Source organism: Tachysurus fulvidraco, chromosome 3 (genome assembly GCF_022655615.1).
Source record: "Tachysurus fulvidraco isolate hzauxx_2018 chromosome 3, HZAU_PFXX_2.0, whole genome shotgun sequence".
NCBI lineage: Eukaryota > Metazoa > Chordata > Actinopteri > Siluriformes > Bagridae > Tachysurus > Tachysurus fulvidraco.
This window is the reverse complement of record NC_062520.1, coordinates 19,303,927-19,323,926: the sequence shown is the minus strand read 5'-3', so window position 1 is coordinate 19,323,926 and position 20,000 is coordinate 19,303,927. Positions and strand designations below refer to the sequence as shown.

The 20,000-nt window shown below is 42.0% G+C and overlaps 1 protein-coding gene across 6 annotated transcripts in view; it reads left to right on the top strand.

The window, feature by feature from the left end:
* The window catches only part of sema6e (sema domain, transmembrane domain (TM), and cytoplasmic domain, (semaphorin) 6E), a 163,491-nt gene that overhangs the window by 72,516 nt on the left and 70,975 nt on the right, over positions 1-20,000 (top strand). For all 6 annotated transcript variants that reach the window (XM_047810994.1, XM_047810989.1, XM_047810990.1 and 3 more), the window contains 3 exons: positions 11,459-11,647; positions 17,915-18,029; positions 19,173-19,230. In XM_047810994.1, coding sequence (XP_047666950.1) covers positions 11,518-11,647; positions 17,915-18,029; positions 19,173-19,230 — 303 coding nt within the window. In that variant the 5' untranslated portion in view covers positions 11,459-11,517. The remainder of the gene's footprint in view (positions 1-11,458; positions 11,648-17,914; positions 18,030-19,172; positions 19,231-20,000) is intronic.

Sequence of the window (20,000 nt, the reverse complement as noted above, 5' to 3'; positions counted from 1 at the left end):
CTCGATCTATCCCCCCCTCGATCTACCCCCCCCCCCCCACACACACACATATATATATATACACGCTTTCTCATTCATGAAAATTTATTCAATGTCAATGGGAGCTATATATATATAAATATAAGCTATGAGAGACGAGGGTTTGATGTTGTGATCTGAGGACGAGACACTCTGTCCTTCTGCATCTAATTTTGTGTGTGTCTCTCTGAATGTGTCTGTCTCACGCTTGGTCTTTTTCTCTCTTCCTAAGCCGAGCATTTCATCTTCACAGCAGGACTGAGCCGGGTATCATTTTTATCTTCCTGCTAGTCCCTTTTACTCTGGGGAAATAGGGCATTGGATAAAAAAACAAAATACACACAAACACACATGTAACCAAACAGTGTTAGTGTTGCTACTCTCCTCCATCAGACTGCTCTTCTCTGTAATACACCTCCACTCCATCCTGCTTTACTCTTCTCCATCCTGCTTTACTCTTCTCCATCCTGCTTTACTCTTCTCCATCCTGCTTTACTCTTCTCCATCCTGCTTTACTCTACTCCATCCTGCTTTACTCTTCTCCATCCTGCTCTACTCTTCTCTGTAATACACCTCCACTCCATCCTGCTTTACTCTTCTCCATCCTGCTTTACTCTACTCCATCCTGCTTTACTCTTCTCCATCCTGCTTTACTCTACTCCATCCTGCTTTACTCTTCTCCATCCTGCTTTACTCTTCTCCATCCTGCTTTACTCTTCTCCATCCTGCTTTACTCTACTCCATCCTGCTTTATCTTCTCCATCCTGCTTTACTCTTCTCCATCCTGCTTTACTCTTCTCCATCCTGCTCTACTCTTCTCCATCCTGCTTTATCTTCTCCATCCTGCTCTACTCTTCTCCATCCTGCTTTACTCTTCTCCATCCTGCTCTACTCTACTCCATCCTGCTTTATCTTCTCCATCCTGCTTTACTCTTCTCCATCCTGCTTTACTCTTCTCCATCCTGCTCTACTCTACTCCATCCTGCTCTACTCTTCTCCATCCTGCTTTATTCTTCTCCATCCTGCTTTACTCTTCTCCATCCTGCTTTACTCTTCTCCATCCTGCTTTACTCTTCTCCACCCTGCTCTACTCTTCTCCATCCTGTTCTATTCTTCTCCATCCTGCTTTACTCTACTCCATCCTGCTCTACTCTTCTCCATCCTGCTTTATTCTTCTCCACCCTGCTCTACTCTTCTCCATCCTGTTCTATTCTTCTCCATCCTGCTCTATTCTTCTCTACTCCACCCTGCTCTACTCTACTCCATCCTGCTTTACTCTTATCCATCCTGCTTTACTCTACTCACTCACACACTTACTCACTCACTCACTCACACACCCTCACACACTCACATACACACTCAATCACACACACACACACACACACACACACACACTCACACAGTCACTCACACACGCTCACTCACTCACACAGTCACTCACACACGCTCACTCACTCACACAGTCACTCACACACGCTCACTCACTCACACAGTCACTCACACACGCTCACTCACTCACACAGTCACTCACACACGCTCACTCACTCACACAGTCACTCACACACACGCTTATTCGCTCACTCACTCACTCACACACACACACACTCAGTCACTCACTCACTCTCACACACTCACTCACTCACACACTTGCACTCAGTCTGTGTCTCTGTCTGTCAGTCTAATTGGAATCGTGTGGTGCTATGCTCAGTTTGATGACTGAGTGGGAGTGTGCGTCATGCCGCTGTGACAAGTGCTCTGCAGCTCTTTGATAAAGACTCTGTCTAAACCTTCTCCCAATCAGCACTGCTCATCCCTGCTTACCCACTTGCTCACCTCCTCAGGGTATTCTCTTTGGTGTGTGTGTGTGTGCGCGTGCGCATGTGTGTGTGTCCGTGTGTGTGTGCTTGTGATCTTACGTGCATGCCTGTGATGACTTTTGCAGTCAGGACCCAGGCAGTGCTTTTTGAAGACCTAGAACAGACTGTAAAAATAGAGCTGCATGCAGAAGTGCGAGAGTCAAGCTTTTCCTGCTGCTCTGCCAGCTCCTCTTGCACACACACTCCACTTTCCAATTATAACGCCCTTCGACAGGGGGCCTGCTCGAATTTCTGTCAATAGCAGTGCAGGTTAGGTTTCTCAATAACAAACTAAATTATTAACGGAAGAGGGAGTGAGGTGGAGAGAGAGTGTACACGTGTAGTGTTTACTTTTATTCATAACCTGAAACGTAAGACAGAAGCGAGACGGATAAATGATATTCTGAATAATTGTGCAGGATTCTCAGACTCGGTTCACGGTTAAGACAGGAGCATGAAAGAACTGAGAAAGAAATCCATGTTTTGTTTTTTTTCCCCCTGTCTTTTCCATATGACTGATTCCTAAGGAGAATGAGCTGCACTGTGTATGCAGACCATTGTTCTAGAAGACAGGAGCTATGGGGAAGGACGGGTCATGCCTTTCTGATGTCTGGCAGCGGAATGACCTCACTGTGGTTTTTCTATTGATTGCGCTTGTGGCTTTCTGCCGTCTGGCAGAGATCCCGCGCTCGTGTCTGGCCATCGTCTGGCCGACGGTGCCACTGGAAACTTCCAGAGGTGTAGAGAATACAAACGTCAGGGTTTTTAACGGGGGAAAACCCCTTATAGGTGTTGTGTATTATTGTGTGTCTGTTTGTGTACTTTCGTTCTGTGACTCAGTTGTTTCTGGTGGATAATCATCACCATTTTCTCTCTTCTCACATGCTGAATAAATAAATGTGATTTGTGAATGCAGCACCTGGCTGTACATAGACTTCTTCTGTTGTCTAGTCTGTTACAGGGCTTTTCTCACGCACCAGGCCAAGTACTGTGTTTGTGCCCGAGTGCTTCACTCTCCTTTACTACATCAAGAGCTCTCTGAATATTTCATTCAGTTAAAAAAAAAAAAAAAAAAAGGCTTGTTGTGTCGAGAGAATGTGACAATAACAGTATTATACAGAGTGGAAAGCACTGTAACGGTTTATTTAAGCACTTTATCACAAGCTTTAATAGTATTCAGATTGGCACTCGCACCTCTTACAGTGTCAACCGAATTCTTTAGTCCACGCAGAATTCCAGAAAAGACTAGCCACTCAAAGGGGCTCCAGTGACTGTTGAGTGACCTTTTTCTCCTCCTCTTCCTCCTCCTCCTCCTCCGCCTCCTTGACATGTTTGTCTGAAGCCCAGTGCCAGTGGCAGATACTTTCTCTCCCTGTAGGATTAGTGAACTGGCATCGATAGCAAGATGACTGTGACCTCGATGCTATAGACAAGACACACACACACACACACACACATTTGGAATGCCACTGAGGCATTCATTTTTGAGCTCATGCTCATGCTACTGCCCTGATAAAGAAGAGAGAGAGCACTGATGGTTCTGACACCCATCTATTTGCTCCTAATCCCAAATGAGGCCAAGGATGTTGTCTGTCTGCTGAATTGATTCTCTGTGCACATCTATTACAACAAGTAAACTTACCGTCACTCACACTGCCTCAACATGCTCTTGCAGTTTCCGGCAATTTCCAGAGTCCTGCTTTTATCGGCTCTGACGCGACTATTTTCCCGGAACAGAAAAAAAAAGCCCCTTTAATACACGGTCAACATCGTGGTCTGACGTCTGATTTTAACAAGTAATCTTGAACCTGTGGAATTTCTTCACAAGTAGTTCTGAAGTAGTATAAAAGAATTCTCTTTTGTCTGAAGATGCCTAATACAGGCTGTGGGGTGTAGATGTGGTAGATTTGTGTGTGCATGTATTTGAACTTGAAGTGGTGATTTTTAAAAGCTTTTAATTAGCAATCCCCTTAAACTCGGTGAGACTGCGACATTACATGTCTGAAATTTCACATTCTCTTTCGCAGCTGTAGGGGTCATTGGATGATAATTGCCCAGCACTGCACGATCCCAGTTCCAATTTAGTAGTCCAGCAGCAGGATGGACACCCACGGAAAATATAATTAGGAGCTTTTCTGACTGTCTTGGCTGTGAGGTGGTTAATGAAACGGTACACTAAACAGGTGTTAGCACCACCAGCGTTTAGCACACACCCAGGCAGCGAGGCCATCAATTCACCAGAGCTTATTTTGACTCTTCTTACTCAGTTCTACAGTCGAATTTTATCTAATGGAGACACAAGGGTCACAGTGGTCTGTAAAAGTATAGCCACGTCTGACTGTCTCAGCAAAGCTTGCGGTTGTGTTGTTGTTGTTTTTTTATGATTCACTGAGACCCACGTGACCGGTATCATGGGATCTGTCTCTTGATGCTCACTGACAAACTGACCCACCGTTAGCAGGTTACAACCACACTCTGTGATTAGACAATGGTGCCTTTGTACAGCCGAATTACAGGCTACGTCTCCTGCCCTTGTTTTTCCTGGAGCTCCTTAACTGGCGGGATTAAGTACATAAAGACAATATACGCAGTTGTTTGTTTCTCAGAAGCTGGCTGTTTTCTAGATTCCGACATTTTCTTTAATACATTTCACATGCTCAGCAAGGGAAATGACTATGGCCTTGTTTTTAAAGGCTTGCGCTTCATTTGCACCTCAGATTTTCGGCACAGCTGTTCCTTGGGCTTGCTAATCAGCTTTGGAATATCATTAAAAAAAAAAAAAGCACAATCTGCCAGGCAGTCCTGCCATGTGAGGATTTAACGGTGGCAATAAGATGCGATCATTTGCAATGTAAACTCCCCTTAGGCAAAGTTATTTGGATGCTTATATGCATTGTTCCCATTTGTTAGTCGTACAGCCCTTCTCGTCTGTCCTTACGATCTTGAAGCTTCTCAGGGGGGTCCCGGAAGTTTGAGGGGTAATTTCTGGAAGCCACATGTGCCAGTGCAGTCTTCCCTCAGAGAGGCTAGCTGTGGCCATGTTAAATGGCACAGCTACAAGCAGGTCCTTGCCGCAGTGGCTGGGGGGTAATGGGCCGTAGAGAGCTCACGCACTAACCTGCCTAATCATGTTTGAAATGACAGAGGAGTCCAGGGACACGTGCCTTCATTAAGTGTGGTGATGTAGACAGAGGGGGAAGAGACGAGGGCTTATTCAGGTAAGGGTCCCAAAGCATGCAAGGCTCTGCTCCCAAAGCAGAGATAACCGAAGCATCAGATCATGGGCACGTCTTCTGAAATGTGCGTAATACTCATCACGTTTAAATATGGCCCTTGTGGTTTTAGTCAGTGGAGCACAGGCACACATAGCAGAGCCGTTCCACTAACTTGATGTAGATCTTTTTAAGATGTCCCCACCTCCACGTGTTGGACATTCGCCGTAAAGATACTCTGCATGACTAGGGACGCGTCAGACACGAGAGGAGCACCTGACGGCCTAAGTGCAACCGCCGGCCTCGGCACTTGGAAACGAATGTCACATAATCAATCCACAACCCCAGAGGCACTCTATCCTCAGACTCTAAGCAGCTAATGCCCAGAAATCCTCCATGCCTTGTTCCCCTAACAGCTGTCAGCTTGTCAACACCTCATATTTGGCGAACAGTATTTTTAAATCCCGACTGATTACAGATTGGCGAGATTTCTCAAGGACACGGTGTACAAGTCAAGCAGTACATTGTTTCAGAGAAGTTCATGTGGGACTGTATGTGTTTGGAGGGCCTCTGTTAGTGATAACACTGTTGTGGTGTATGGATTTTACGGATTTAGGTTTCTTGCTATGCTCCTGCTGTTTATTTTCTCTCCTGATGGGGCCTCATGTCTCGGTCCCGTGCTGTGCAGAAACGTAGCTTTCACAAGGTTATGTTCTAAAATCGTGGATATAAGAAGCAATAACAAATATTATCATCAGTGAAAATACAGAATTATTTAAACATTTAAAACTGAGTTAACATATTTTGTTTGCATTTTTCCAATGAATCATTTTTTTTGTTTTTGTTTTTATGTCTGTTTTTTTTTTTTGATGAACTTTATTTATTTTAAGCTTGTTAGATATCAAAGATTTAGTGTCAAACTACAGTTGAAATACTCTGTATAGAGTTTATACTATAGACAAATGCTTGATTTATTCCTGTTGGCTGTTCTAAAAACATCTAGTTTTCTGAAAAGGTTTTCCACTAGATGTTGGACCAGTGCTGCAGAACTTATGCTCATTTAGCGACTAGATCATTAGCGAGATCGGGCGCTGATGCAGGGTGAGGAAGCCTGGGGTGCAGTCAGCGTTACGCTTCATACCGAGGGTCAGTCAAGTTCTTCTACTCCAGCTATGTCTTCATGGATCTCGCTTTGTGCACAGCGTTTCCATTTTCTTTAGGAAAATGGAATGTTCCGACATACAAAAACACTGTGTGCTTCTAAATCTGTAGCAAAAGTTTAAGGAAGAACCAAATATGTAGCACACCTCATTTCAATATGTTTACAATTGCTCTAGTTGAACGTTGTCTCATGTTTCACTTTGTACTGCGTATATATAGCTATATACGGTTGAATAGACAATGAAAGCCGCCTGACTCGACTCGACTTGACTTGACATATGGGTATGATGGTCTGGTGTTCACATTCTTTTCTCAGAATCAGTCGCATATGGCCCAATGTCCACAGCTTTACTAATTAAACTGAACTGAACCTGAATCCAATTGATTTGATTTTTCGGGACTTATCTGGCTGATACTGTTCGGAATTTAACTGCGCCGATCCTGGAGTCGTTCAGTGTGACTGAAGTGATGGAGGCATGAGACGGAGTAGCAAGGGGAAGTAATTAAGGCCAAATCCATTTAGGTCATTTAATTAACCAAGTGACAAGTCCACTAGCTTCTGGAGCCTATCAGAGCTGGAATCAGTCTTCAGTGCTGAGTGAGGGCCTTTATTGGGTATCTATTAATGACTGCGGAAATGCTCTGCGGCAAAGACTGACGTCGCAGCAAGTTTCAGGATGTACATGGGAACTAGACATATGGCCCTAAGAGTGTTGATGGGAAAGTTGAAGACATATTTCACAGAACTTTCTTCTCCGTATGAAGCCACAAATGAACAAATATCCAGCGTTCAACTGAATCATAGATCTGTTTGTAATTTATCAGAATATTGTTGATGACGAAGTCTCTCTCTCTCTCTCTCATGCTCACACTCTCTTGATCACAAGATGTTATTGCAATGGAGCAGAACCAGTGAGTCTGTTGTGCTCTATAATAAATAATAAATAGCTCACAAAAAGCTATTATTGCAGTCGAGCATGTGGCAGTGCTTCATAATCGCTGTTTGTTTGTGTTCATGTGGACCGGTCGTCTGAACCAGACTGGTTTCTGCAACAATGGTGCGTGTACGTGTGTGTGCTTGTATGTGCGTGCATTGGTCAGCGTGTGTGTGTGTGTGTGTGTGTGTGTGTGTGTGTGTGTGTGTGTGAGAGTGAAAGGGCATGTATTTTGTTCCGTGTGTCAGCGCAGGACCCACAGCCCCGACTGTGAGTCTGATAAGGCCAAGTGACAAGCAAATCCTTGACAAAGAGCATCTCAGCCCTTGCTTGGTGCTCTGTAGCCTTACATTAGCCTTTAGCCGGTGCTGAAGCAGGGGTCTGGCTGTGTGTGTAGCTCGTGTAGAATACATCAGTGTGTTAGTTACATACTTCACTGTTTGCATGCTTTCATTATAGCCCCAAAATCAGATAGTAATGTTCTGATGTTGTGAAAGTATTTTTTTGAACATTTATCTTGTTTTATTTCCTGAAGTTGCTAAGAAAAAAAAACTCTGATGTGAATTTCATTCTAAAAGGCATTCCAGGGTATTATTATTATGATTTGAGTTTATTAAGCCATATATACAGTGTGTGTGTGTGTGTGTGTGTGTGTGTGTGTGTGTGTGTGTGTGTGTGTGTGTGTGTGTGTGTGTGTGTGTGTGGTACCTACTGGATTTTTACCAATAGGATTTGACAGAAAATGACAGAATGCATGATGATGAGCAGGATCCTAAATTAAAGTAAAACGGACAGGTAACATTAGTCCATTCAGATGATACAGTTACAGCACGGTTATTGTTAGAGTTAGGATCATGGTAGCTGTCAGAGTCGAGTATATTCAAATCATTCATTGTTCCAATAACGTCTAAACATGAATAAACATTAAATGTGGACTTTTAAGGTTGGAATAGTTTGTGTTAGCTAGCTGAAGCTATGTAGAGCAGTAATCTATCAAGAAAAACAGATGTGCTGCACAGTGTTTTAATGCCTTACATGGTTTAAAATGATATTTAACAAAATTTACATGGATACGTGTGTGCGCGCACATGGGTAGGTATGTAAGTGTGTGTGTGAGAGAGAGACAGAGACATACATGGGTTGGTGTTTTTGTGTGTGTACATGGGTTAGCATGTAAGTGTGTGTGTGTGTGTGTGTGTGTGTGTGTGTGTGAGAGAGAGAGAGATGTACATGGGTTGGTGTGTTTGTGTGTGTACATGGGTTAGTATGTAAGAGTGTGTGTGTGTGTGTGTCTGTGTGTGTGTGTGTGTGTGTGTGAGAGAGAGAGAGAGTGAAAGTACATGGGTTTGTGTGTACATGGGTTAGTATTTAAGTGTGTGTGTGTGTGTGAGAGAGAGTGAAAGTACATGGGTTGGTGTGTTTGTGTGTGTACATGGGTTAGTATGTAAGTGTGTGTGTGAGAGAGACAAAGTGCATGGGTTGGTGTGTTTGTGTGTGTAAATGGGTTAGTGTGTAAGTGTCTGTGTGTGAGTGAAAGTACATGGGCTGGTGTGTTTGTGTGTGTACATGGGTTGGTGTGTTTGTGTGTACATGGGTTAGTATGTAAGAGTGTGTGTGTGTGTGTGTGTGACAGTGATAGCAATGACATTGACTGTAATTGATGAAATAAACAGCTGCACACTCCTACATTCCAGTCTATAGTGATCATTGTTTGACCGTGCTGCTAAATGCTTGTGTGGCTGTGGAATGTGAATGAGGTTGGAACGTATGAATATTGATAACGGCGCATAATTGTGTTGACCGAGTCTGTGATCCAATTCGAACTCTGTACAAGAACTGGCATCTCAGCTCGTCCTATTCTCTCCTCCATATCTTCAATCAGTCATTAATATGTAAAGAGGAACATGTTTTTTCTCCTTCTTTAAGACACTTTTATGCAGGTTAGCTATAGTGTGTTTAGTTAGTAGCAGCTTCCAGCTGTCTGTCTGTCTGGCTGTCCAATTAGCCTGCAGAGTAAACAAGGCATAACATTAGCATTTCAGCTCAATCTTCATCTGACACAAACATTCAGCCACTCATAAATAATCCAACTGGAGGGAAACGCAGCTCAAACGTACCCTCTTGCTCTGACAGCTGGGCTTTTTTTTATTTTTTTTTATTACTTTAATCTTTTTTCACCCCTGGCCTTTTTTTTTTAATCTGTTCTGAAAATGAGATTTTGATGTGTCCCTTCTGGCCTTGTGTCAGATTTGGCAGAGACAGGCGCTTTCCCAGCAGCCTTTGTTGTTAATTGTGTTAAGTCACCTATGAAAGACTGAAGAGCTGGAGTCAATGAACCAGGTGTCCCTTTGGTCAGTATTCTCACACCCCTTTTCTCTGAGCTATCTTTCTCCATGTAATCTCCTAAGCGATCTCAGCACTGTGGCTGATAACAGTTATCTCAGCTGTTCTCCTCAGGGTGCTAAGCCTCAGGATGAAGCTTCTCAGTGCACCGCAATGTGCCCGTGAGGGCCTCTGGTGGCTCTCTAACCTCCACTTTACTCAGGATGACATTCTGAAAATGACATCGAACTACAAACTAAACATTCCTTGAAAAAATTGTGTGGCTTGGGCTTGTGTGGGAATGGCTCTCTGTAGATTTTCCGAAAGTCTAGTAGATTAACAGTGCATCATCAAACCAGAAAGCCAATACCACATTGATTATCCAGTTAAACTAGTTTATCTGACATTTATTTTAGTCTGTAAGCTTGTATTTTGTCACATATACATTACAGCACGGTGAAATTCTTTCTTCACATAACTTTGATTATACAGCACTGCTGGATTATACAGCACCCCTGGATTATACAGCACCCCTGGGGCAGAGACGGTTAAGGGCCTTGTTTAAGGGCCCAACAGTGCTGGAACTTGAACTTTGATCTTCCCTTCCAATCAACAACCCGGAGCCTTAACTGCTTGAGTCACCACTTCCAATGCTGTAGGAATGAGTCCTAAAACCCAGCCACTGGTTGTAGCACTTCTGTTTCCATCATCCTGAAGTTAGTGGGTTTTTTAAATGGGTTTATGGTTAAATGCCTGAAATAACGTCTGTGCTTCACCTTTTTTCACATTTTATTCTACACCAGTAATATACCTCGCTCGCTGTTTTTCTTAAGCTTTTATATGTCTTGAATACGGCAGTTGCTAGGGATGTTAGGGGAATATATATATATAGGGGCAAACTCAGTTACTACGGCCTTTTTGTGTTTGTAATCACGTTATCGCAAACTTCCAGCTCAAAAGAGCACCGTGAATCCTTTTCAGGCAACATGTGTTTTTTATTCAAGTCTGAAAGACCAACGCCATGTGACTGTGATGTAGTTTCTGGCTTTTTACTTCTGATGATTTGTATTTATGCTTCAGAATTTCTCAAAGTTGCGTCTCATTCGTGAAGATGATCAAATGTGTTCGAATTATACACTTTTGTTGAAGGCAAAACCTGTTTTCTTTAAACCTTTTTTAAAAAACCCTACTGGCGGTCTGTCAAGTTAAACAGAGAAACAATCACTTCTAGGTTGACCAACAGTCATCTGTCATGCCTGCAGCACTCTATTCTACATCATATAGTTAGACACAATAAGCTCAGTTGCTTCTTCTAATCAAATGTGCCTGCACCACAATTAACATTGCCTTTAATGAGGACATTTATTACAGTTACATAATAATTACAATATGACACAGTCCACACTCATCTTGCTCAGGGATTGTCACTTCACTTCACTGCACTCCTGCTACTTTTCCTCCCTGCTGTTTATTAACCTACTGAAGAAAAAAAAAATCTTTTAATCCAAACCATAGTGCAGGCTGCAAGATCGAAGCGCTCCTGTAACCCTTGTGGACGGGTTTCAATTCAATTATATGGGAGTGTTTGAGTATTCTGTTCAGGTTTTTAATGAGCAGAGTCACTCCTTCAATCTTTTATTCTCTCCTGTCCGACATTTAATTAAACGTTATTTCACTGACGCAGAGACGACTTTAGATAATCTTTCATAACACTCTGAGTCAAATTATCATGCTGTTGCACATATCACTTCTCAACCTACAAAACAAAAGCCATGCAAGGAATACGCCCTTGCCTTTACACACGCACACATACACACATACACACACACACACACACACGCACACATACATACACACACACACACACACACACAGAGTACACAGTATCTTTTATCTCATGGTGTTAAGGTCAGTATTTGTAATTTTGTTTTTGTTCTCTGCCTGTTTCTCTCAGGTGGAAGGAAGTCTGCTGTGGGTCATGCTGTGGGCCTGAGTGCTGTAGCTGGTGCTGAAATGCGGTTGGTTTGGGGGTTGCGGCCCCTCCTGGCCCTGACCCTTAGCCTCACTGGCCTGTTACTGCTATCCAACGTTGCCATGCCCTTTCCCCAGGACCTGGAGCCAATCAGCATAGTCGGGAGTGAGCGTGAGTACTAAGAACTCATTCTTGGGGTTTTCAGGATTGTAAACACATCAGTACAATTTGGTTATGTGATTCTCAGGTGTAGGCACTTTTTCACTCGGAGTCAGATGGATGTAGAAATATTAGATATCGAACAGCATAAAAATGTACACCTTTGTCAGCAGTTTCCTTTATTGATTTATTTATCTATTTATCTTTTTAGATTTTGAATCTTTACTCCAGGTTTTGGGTTATTTACTAGTTTTCTTATCAAAAGTCACAAAAAAATCAAGATGAATGGATTTTTAGGAGGAATATTTGAAATGTTCTGCAGCACTTACAGATGGTCAGCCTGCCAAAGTATCAGCACTTGGCAGGTAGCGACAGTGTTCCCACACCAAACATATAAATAACCTGGAGCCGATCCCATTATAGCATACAACATACAGTATAAGTTTACCAGTTATTTAAATGAGTAAGGAGGGACGAGTGTTCGGGAAGATGGGTCAGTGGTGTTCTGTTGACTTCAGCAATATGGGTTGTGTAAGCTAACGAAATCTGAGAGTACGAAGACATCAGGAGCCTTATGGCTAATCCAGGTAGAAAAGCTCAAACTAGAAAGCACAGAATATTCGAAATGAGGACGATGCAGAAATCAAAGGTTCTTGTGGAGAGTGTATACAACCAACCAAACCTAGCATATCAGGGGCTAATAAAGCTCTTGAAGACAACCAGACATTTAATTAGCCCATTTATCAGCTGTTTGCACCTGTGTCTATGTCTGTGTGTGTGTGTGTGTGTGTGTGTGTGTGTGTGTGTGTGTGTGTGTGTGTGTGTGTGTGTGTGTGTGTGTGTGTGTGTGTGTGTGTGTGTGTGTGTGCTGCAGGCTCACAGGGGTAGCCATTACTTATACTAATTCCCTGACCTGTACAGGGAGCATTCTGAAAGTGCACACTAATTAAAAGCTGCAGTTTACACCTTTTGGGTTTCAGAGACGCCTCCAGTAAAAGAATATCCCTGCAAGCATAGTAGACATACCTCCTGATTAATCTTATTGTTGCGCGGCGAGACGTAGGAAAACTAGTCAGTGCTTTAGGTACTGTAGCTTTCTACTGTTTTACACACACACACACACACACACACGCCTGTGATAAATATTAACGCCGTGTTCACACATACAGCGACTTGCAGTGAAGAGCGAACAGCGAGCAGCTCATTCATGTCCAAAGAGACCTGCCAACCTCTGGCGACCAGGTGTGTTCTTGTCCAGTTTAAATTAATGCAAATATGGAATGAATTGAAGCAGAAACCACCAATGTAGTGAGGATATTACTCTGTACATGATCCATGGCAAAGAGCACACACTGTTTCTGAGGTGACTGAAGAAATACTGTAAACTCCCTGAGCTGATCTGAGGAAGAAAGCTTGAGATGAACCAAACTCAAACTCAGTGTGATTATAAATGATGTATTAGGAATTGTGTAACCAGGAGCTACTTGAGCAACTCATAAATTAGCTCATCATCTGAGATCATTATAGATTCTGCACCAGCTACTTCATGACAAAAAGCCTTCAAATACTCAGTGATGGAGATACAGCATATGTAGTGTTCTTTTTTGTATTGAATAAGAGCTTGTTCTTCTCAAAGTCCTCATGAGAAGTTCTCTTTGAAGGTCTGAAATCTTCATGAAGCTGAACACCACTGGAGCTGACGCAAGCTCAATGTGCCTCAGGATGGGAATAAAAAGAGAAGCAAGTGGAGACGAATTAGATTAGCTCCTGTTCATGTTATTAGCAAAGACTAGATGCTAATGTGCATTTGATTAGATGTACTGGAGAACGGGGTTATAGAATGTTTTATGTGTATGCCTGGCTAAAGAGATATGTCTTTCATTTAAACCAGAAGTTTGAACACCTACTGATGACAAGATGTAGCGATAAATTCACTGATAGACAAGATGACAAGATGTCAAAGCTGGTGTATAGACATATGCAAGTAGGACATGCTGATAAAATTGACTTTACCTTGATTAAAATGTCCAGTCATTTGATATAAACTACCTGATCACATATTCATCACATAATAGATGCCCTAACATAATGCTATCTAAACACCAAGAGACATGGCTTTTTTTTTTTTTTTCATCAGCAGTTATCCAGCACAAATACTCAGACTGGTGAAGATAGTGTGTATGAATTTTCAAGTATTCATGATATCTATATGCTAGCATAGACTTTGACGTATTACAGACACACTATTAGAGTACGTGCTTTAGTGTCTACAACACCGACTATAGTAATATTCAATTCAGTTCAGTTTGTTTGAATAGCACTTTAAACAATTCACATAGTCTCACAGCAGCTTCACGTGAGCATAGAAAGAGAATAAAAATGTTAAAATTAAGTTTATAGTATAAATTAGTATATATCTCTAACAGTTATTCGTAACGTGGAAGCCAGAGGCAATGCGGCCAGGAAAAACTCCATGAGATGATATGAGGAAGAAACCTTGAGAGGAACCAGACTCAGAAGTGAACCTCATCCTCATTTGGGTGACACTGGACAGCTGGAGCTTAATTAAACGTGGAATATAGTGGAATTGAACAGGTCAGCGTAATTTCCGAGTTCACCACAAACCCAACACTAATTCCTACCTGCCGAAGTAAACTAAAAGGACATCAACAACACCCAAGAATTTACACACAACCAGCCTTCTTTTAGAAACATTTTTTCACTAGATTAGTTTATAGTCCTGAGATTATAGCCATTATAGCCACTAGACACTAGCTTTTTATTTATTTATTTTTTTTCTTTATCTTTTTGTTCCTTTATATTCCAAAGGATGAATTCATATGACCGAATCCGAATTCATTTGTGGAACCTTTATCGAGCCAGCCGCAGCCCACAGGCTGGCTGTCTGTCTGTCAGTCAGTCTGATCCCAGAAGAAAGATTTAGTTTAATGTTTGCTAGAAGAGTTCATTCTTAGGGCTTATTTTGCACTGCAGCACATAAAGGGATTTGGGGTTAAGCAAGGTGTTGTTCTTCAACCAACCTTCAGGTTAACGCTGATGTGTCGAGGTGACGAGTTGTGTCCGGTTGCATATCTAAAAGGATGTGACACGGTGTTGTGTATGTGATATAATACAGATCAATTTTAAACAGGGTTTATACAGTAAGCCACAGTTCTGTGGTGTTATTTTTTAAGCCTATTAAATCTAGTGCTTTTCATTGTTTCAACTGGAAGGAAAATCTGTGAAAAAATACATATAAAGTCTCACAAAGGAAATTTATTTGACGCTGGTGTGACGCTGTCAGCATCTATAAAAAATGTCAAATAAAACTCTCACATCCCAACAGCTTTACATTAACAGTACAAGTGATGGTTCTTCCTCCTGCATCTCCTGCGGAACAGATTCCATTCTTGTATCACAACTTTACTTACAGAAAACGAAGTTTGTTGTTTAATGCAGGAGCGCACACTAACTCACAGTAAAGAGAAGCAGCATGTGTGTTGTAAGCTATAGCAAAACACTTTATACAAATTCTGCAGCATATAGTATCCTGCGATGACTGGAACTGTGGGAATGAACAATAATTATATTACATGAACTGCTTAATTACAACAACACGTGAGAACGCTTCACAAAGGCTTTTGGTGTAAATGAACTTGGTTTAAACTTGATTGTGCACTTTTATTTTTTTGGGTGTTTAATCGTATATCTGCCAAGTAAACGTACACGCTCACGTTACACGTTACATTATATAGATACTTTGACATTACTTTCGTTGTTAAGACCCTTTTAGATGATGTTCTAGTCCTAAAATAGGTGATTTCAGAGTTGAGCTTGTGGCTTTATGGATGATAGCCAATGATCTGTCTATAAGAACAATATCTCTGAAATAATTATACCATTCTTGTATTGAAGGGGTCCAGGTGAAAGGGATGTGGTAGCCTAGTCATTAAGGTGTTGGGTTACCAATTGGAAGGTTGTGAGTTCGATTCCTACGTCCACCAAGCTGCCACTGCTGGGCCCCTGAGTAAGGCCCTTAACCCTCAATTGCTCAGTTGTATTAAAATGAGATAAAAAAAAATGGAAGTTGCTCCAGATAAGGGTGTCTGCTAAATGCTGTACATGTAAATGACAGCCAAGGGAATTATGTTTTTAATTAATCCATAGCTAGGTTTCTAAATGAATAAACAAACCTGTTATTGAACTAAGAGCATTTTTACACCTGGTCACTTCATGTATTTTCTCTGATCCGATAGCTATCTGATTTGTTAAAACTGTTCCATTTACATTAGGCCACATAAATGCGTCTTGGCAAATCGGATATCAATCTGATCTTTCTACTCCCGCCCAATATGCAAATATATTTTACCTCATTTCCGGGGTAATTGAAATAGCATTTACTGTTTGCTGCATTTTCGCTGGTGGCAGCAGTGCATTTTAAGACCCAACAAGACACCTGGGTGAAAGATCGGAGCCAGCACTGGTGGGAAAACATATTTGTTTCTGGCACGATGCACGACTCGCGAGTCACCTGCGAGTGACGTACTTCCGTTTGGGAGGAGTATAGCGCTGACGTATGTGGCTTGAACAACCACATGCATTTACACCTGTCCAGTTTCATCTGAAATGCGTCCCAGACCACCTCCTGAAGTGGTTTGAGCGATCGGATTTATATCCGTCTCGAAACCGTTTCGGAGGGCATTTACACCTTGTCTTTTTACGATCGGATAGCTATCGGATCACAGAAAACGCATGAAGTGACCAGGTGTAAAAACCCCAAAAGTGACAAGCTAAAATTTTCGGCTAATTATAGAACGAGTGTAGAATATTTTAGCAGTTCAGCAAGAAAACCACCAGCCCAGCATCAGACAGTTCCCGCGTCTTATCTACATTTTACTTCACACTTCCCACTTACCCCTTTTGCTCGCTGCCTCTCAGTTGACCTGATCATTCTACAGAGGATAAAAGATGTTAAAGTTTCTCTTTCTCTCTCTCTCTCTCTGTTCTCCTGGCTCCACAGTGGCTTCAGTGCTTCAGTACAGTGGCTTCAGTGCAATAAACATAAGTCGCTAGAGCCAAATTTGACTCCCAGCTCTGACTGAATGCAACTGACGTTTAGACACTAATTTTATCCTATTTACCGAGCAAGGCCACGTCTTTATTTCTTAACTCGCATTTAATCATGCTGTTTAAAATCGCTTCTGAGAAAACAACATCTAAAACAAAACTGCTGATTCGACTCCTGAGGTAGAATGACAGTTGAGATTTAAGTACAGCTTTAAGTGTCTGCCACTGCAGGGAGCCGCGATAACCACAGTCTCCGTGTAACTACATGTCGTCCAGGGGGAAGTGGTTGAATGATTTCTTTGAGTTTTTTCTTTTCTCTTCTCTGTATTTTTTTTTTTTTTGTGCGCAGAAGTGAGAATAACGTCTGTACTGTGATCACTGGTGAGCACGCTGAGATCAGATGGTGTTTACTGTGCAAACGCGGGAGGGAAATTTTTCTGATGCCGTTAATCCCGGAGTTGTATCTTGTCTTGTCTTGTGTCATATCATGTACCCGCTTAGACCGATTGAGTCGAGCCCATCACTCTATACACTGTCTTTAGAGATACTAAAGTCCAAATTGATAGATAACCAAATTTCAGCATCAGCTTTGTTGATCGAAAAAGCAGTGAGGCATTACGTGACAGTGTTCCCTTGCTAAGGATACATTGCGTTCTGCTTCCTTGCATGGTAAATGGCATGTGCAAAATGGGGTGCTGAGAAGGCCTTAACTCACCTTTCACAGCCCGGCACTGCTAGCTAAATGAAGTCATCACTTTGCGCTGACAGATTGGACGCGCAGCCTGAATTTACTCTGCCCAGAGAGGCCCGAGGCTTTCTCAGACCTCACTGCTAAATAATGAATAAAGGATATCCTGAATGAGGAATTGCTTTTCTTTGAGCCCGAGTGTTCTCAAGAGGATTATTTTTAATAAAGCTCTGTTGAGTGCAACGAGTATTAATAACTTAGAGTATAGACTTACATCTTGTATAATTAGTTTGGGCTAATATGAATGAATGCTTTTACTTGTTTGTTCTAAACATATCAGGTATGGCTGTTATTGAAAAGTATTGATTACTCCTGAGAGCTCTTAGTTCTGCTTTCTTAATCTCTCCCTCTCTCATCCCTTACTCTCTCTCTCTCTCTTTCTCTCGCTTTTCTTTCTCTCTGGCTCTGTTTTTTTTTTTTTTTTTTTTTTTTTATAAAACTCTTATATCTCTCTCGCTCTGCAGACTCCTACCTGTACCCTGGTTTCCAGGGCAACATGTCAGATAATGACACGGTGCGGCTGGGTCTGGACTTCCAGAGAATGTTGCGCATAAACCACATGCTGTACATTGCTGCCAGGTCAGTCTGTCATCACCACTACCACCGACATTCTGCTGCTTTATCACTGGCCATTAAGTGGAATGATTTTGCCCTTTCTTAACCCAAAAACCTGTGATCTTCCTAGATAGGATGAAGCTCGTATCTCACATCTGTACTTCATCTGAGATGCATGTGTCGACCCTGTAATCTTAACCTACTACTAGTACTAGTACAAGTTTTACTCCCTACATCACTCTGCTTTGGAAATGTTAGCAGTCGACCAGTATATCAATCAGACCCAATTATGTTAAACTACTTAAAAAGATACAGTAAGCTGTGGAAGTGTATTCCTACTAAAATGTCACTAATGGTCGGTTACAGTTTAAACATGTTTTAAAAATAAGAAATTATGAAAACGTATATATAATGTGTATGTAATATGTAAAAAAATAATAATAATAATAATAATTGCGAACGATAATATGGAAAAAAAAATTCAAATAAAAATATTTTGGTGAAATATTTTCATTTCTTAATGAATGACATTATTAAATTTATACAGTATGTAAAATTCAAACGTATTAATTCACAATAATATATTGGCTCAGCCCCAGTGACATCAGACATCATTTCTAATCCCTGACCTGTTCTATCTGTACAAAAAATGCTTTATTTACTCGCTTGTAAACAGCTGTTTTCTCTGGCGGATGCTTGAAATGAATGTCTCTGGTCATGTGACCGATTCCACCACCCACCTAAAAATATGGTTTTAGGACAACCTGTAATATCATTCCTGCCACATCAGCACCAATTTTTCAGCGTTTTTCAAATGCAAACATTTTTTCAATCTCATTCAGTATGAACTGAGCACTTCTCACATTAAATGCATCTGACTCGGAGCTGTACATATCTTTTTGGAGCTTGTGTTAAACTACTGTAGGTGTGCTTGGTTGACTGTGGCAGGCAGTGATGAATCACACACTCCAGGCTTGCGCAGATCTGCGTTCATTGATAAGCACCTTATCCCTTCCTCGCACATATACCCCCATCCTAGATAAGCACCGCATGATCGAGGCTAATCAGTCTCATTCAGCTGAGGTGACTGACGGAGAACCCTGCTCACTCCGTCGTCTTTCCTTCTGTGTCTTTGAGTCCTTGATTCCTTTGTGTTGTGTGTTGCAGGGATCACGTTTTTGTCGTCAATCTTGCCGCTTCGACTGAGCAAATCGTCCCTCAGCAGGTAAGCGTCTCTCTCTCTCTCTCTCTCTCTCTCTCTCTCTCTCTCTCTCTCTCTCTCTGTCTGTCTCCCTCTCTCTCTGTCTCTCTCTCTCTCTCTCTGTCTGTCTCCCTCTCTCTCTGTCTCTCTCTATCTCTCTGTCTCTCTCTATCTCCTTGTCTCTCTCTATCTCTCTGTCTCTCCGACAGCCAGTGATGTAATGAGCTGCACCGTGTGGCCCGCAGCACTCTGAAATGAATAGCACTAATGCTCCCCCTCTCAGCATCCACGCTATAGCTCAGAGCACTTAGTTGCCCCCAGCCCTTCTCCCCTCCTCCATATCTCATCCCATTTCTCCGCTTGTTTGGAACATTAAGGGTTTCTGAGGTAGCAGCGCATTTACTGTGAAAGGACAGGGAATCCAGTCGGCGCATCTATCGTGTCCTTTTATGATAACGCGGAGCCTGTTCTCCTGCTGCGTTTCTGCTTCCTGAAACCCTGAGCTGACTTCCTCCCAGTTCAGCTGTCTCTCCATGCAGCCAAATCTCTGCATTAAGACACAAACGCTCCAATTAGCACAATTTAACACGGTCCTGCTCGCAAGCGCATTGAATCAGCTAGAAGAATCACATTTGTCTGAAATGATTTGACTTATGAACGCAGTAGAGAGGGACAAATGAAAACGAGTTACCTGAAAATATTTATTTTTTTAATGTTCTGCCAAATGAAAAATTCATGATTCATCGAGCTCTTACAAAATGAATGGACTTCTTTGCAATAGATTAGCAGGACTG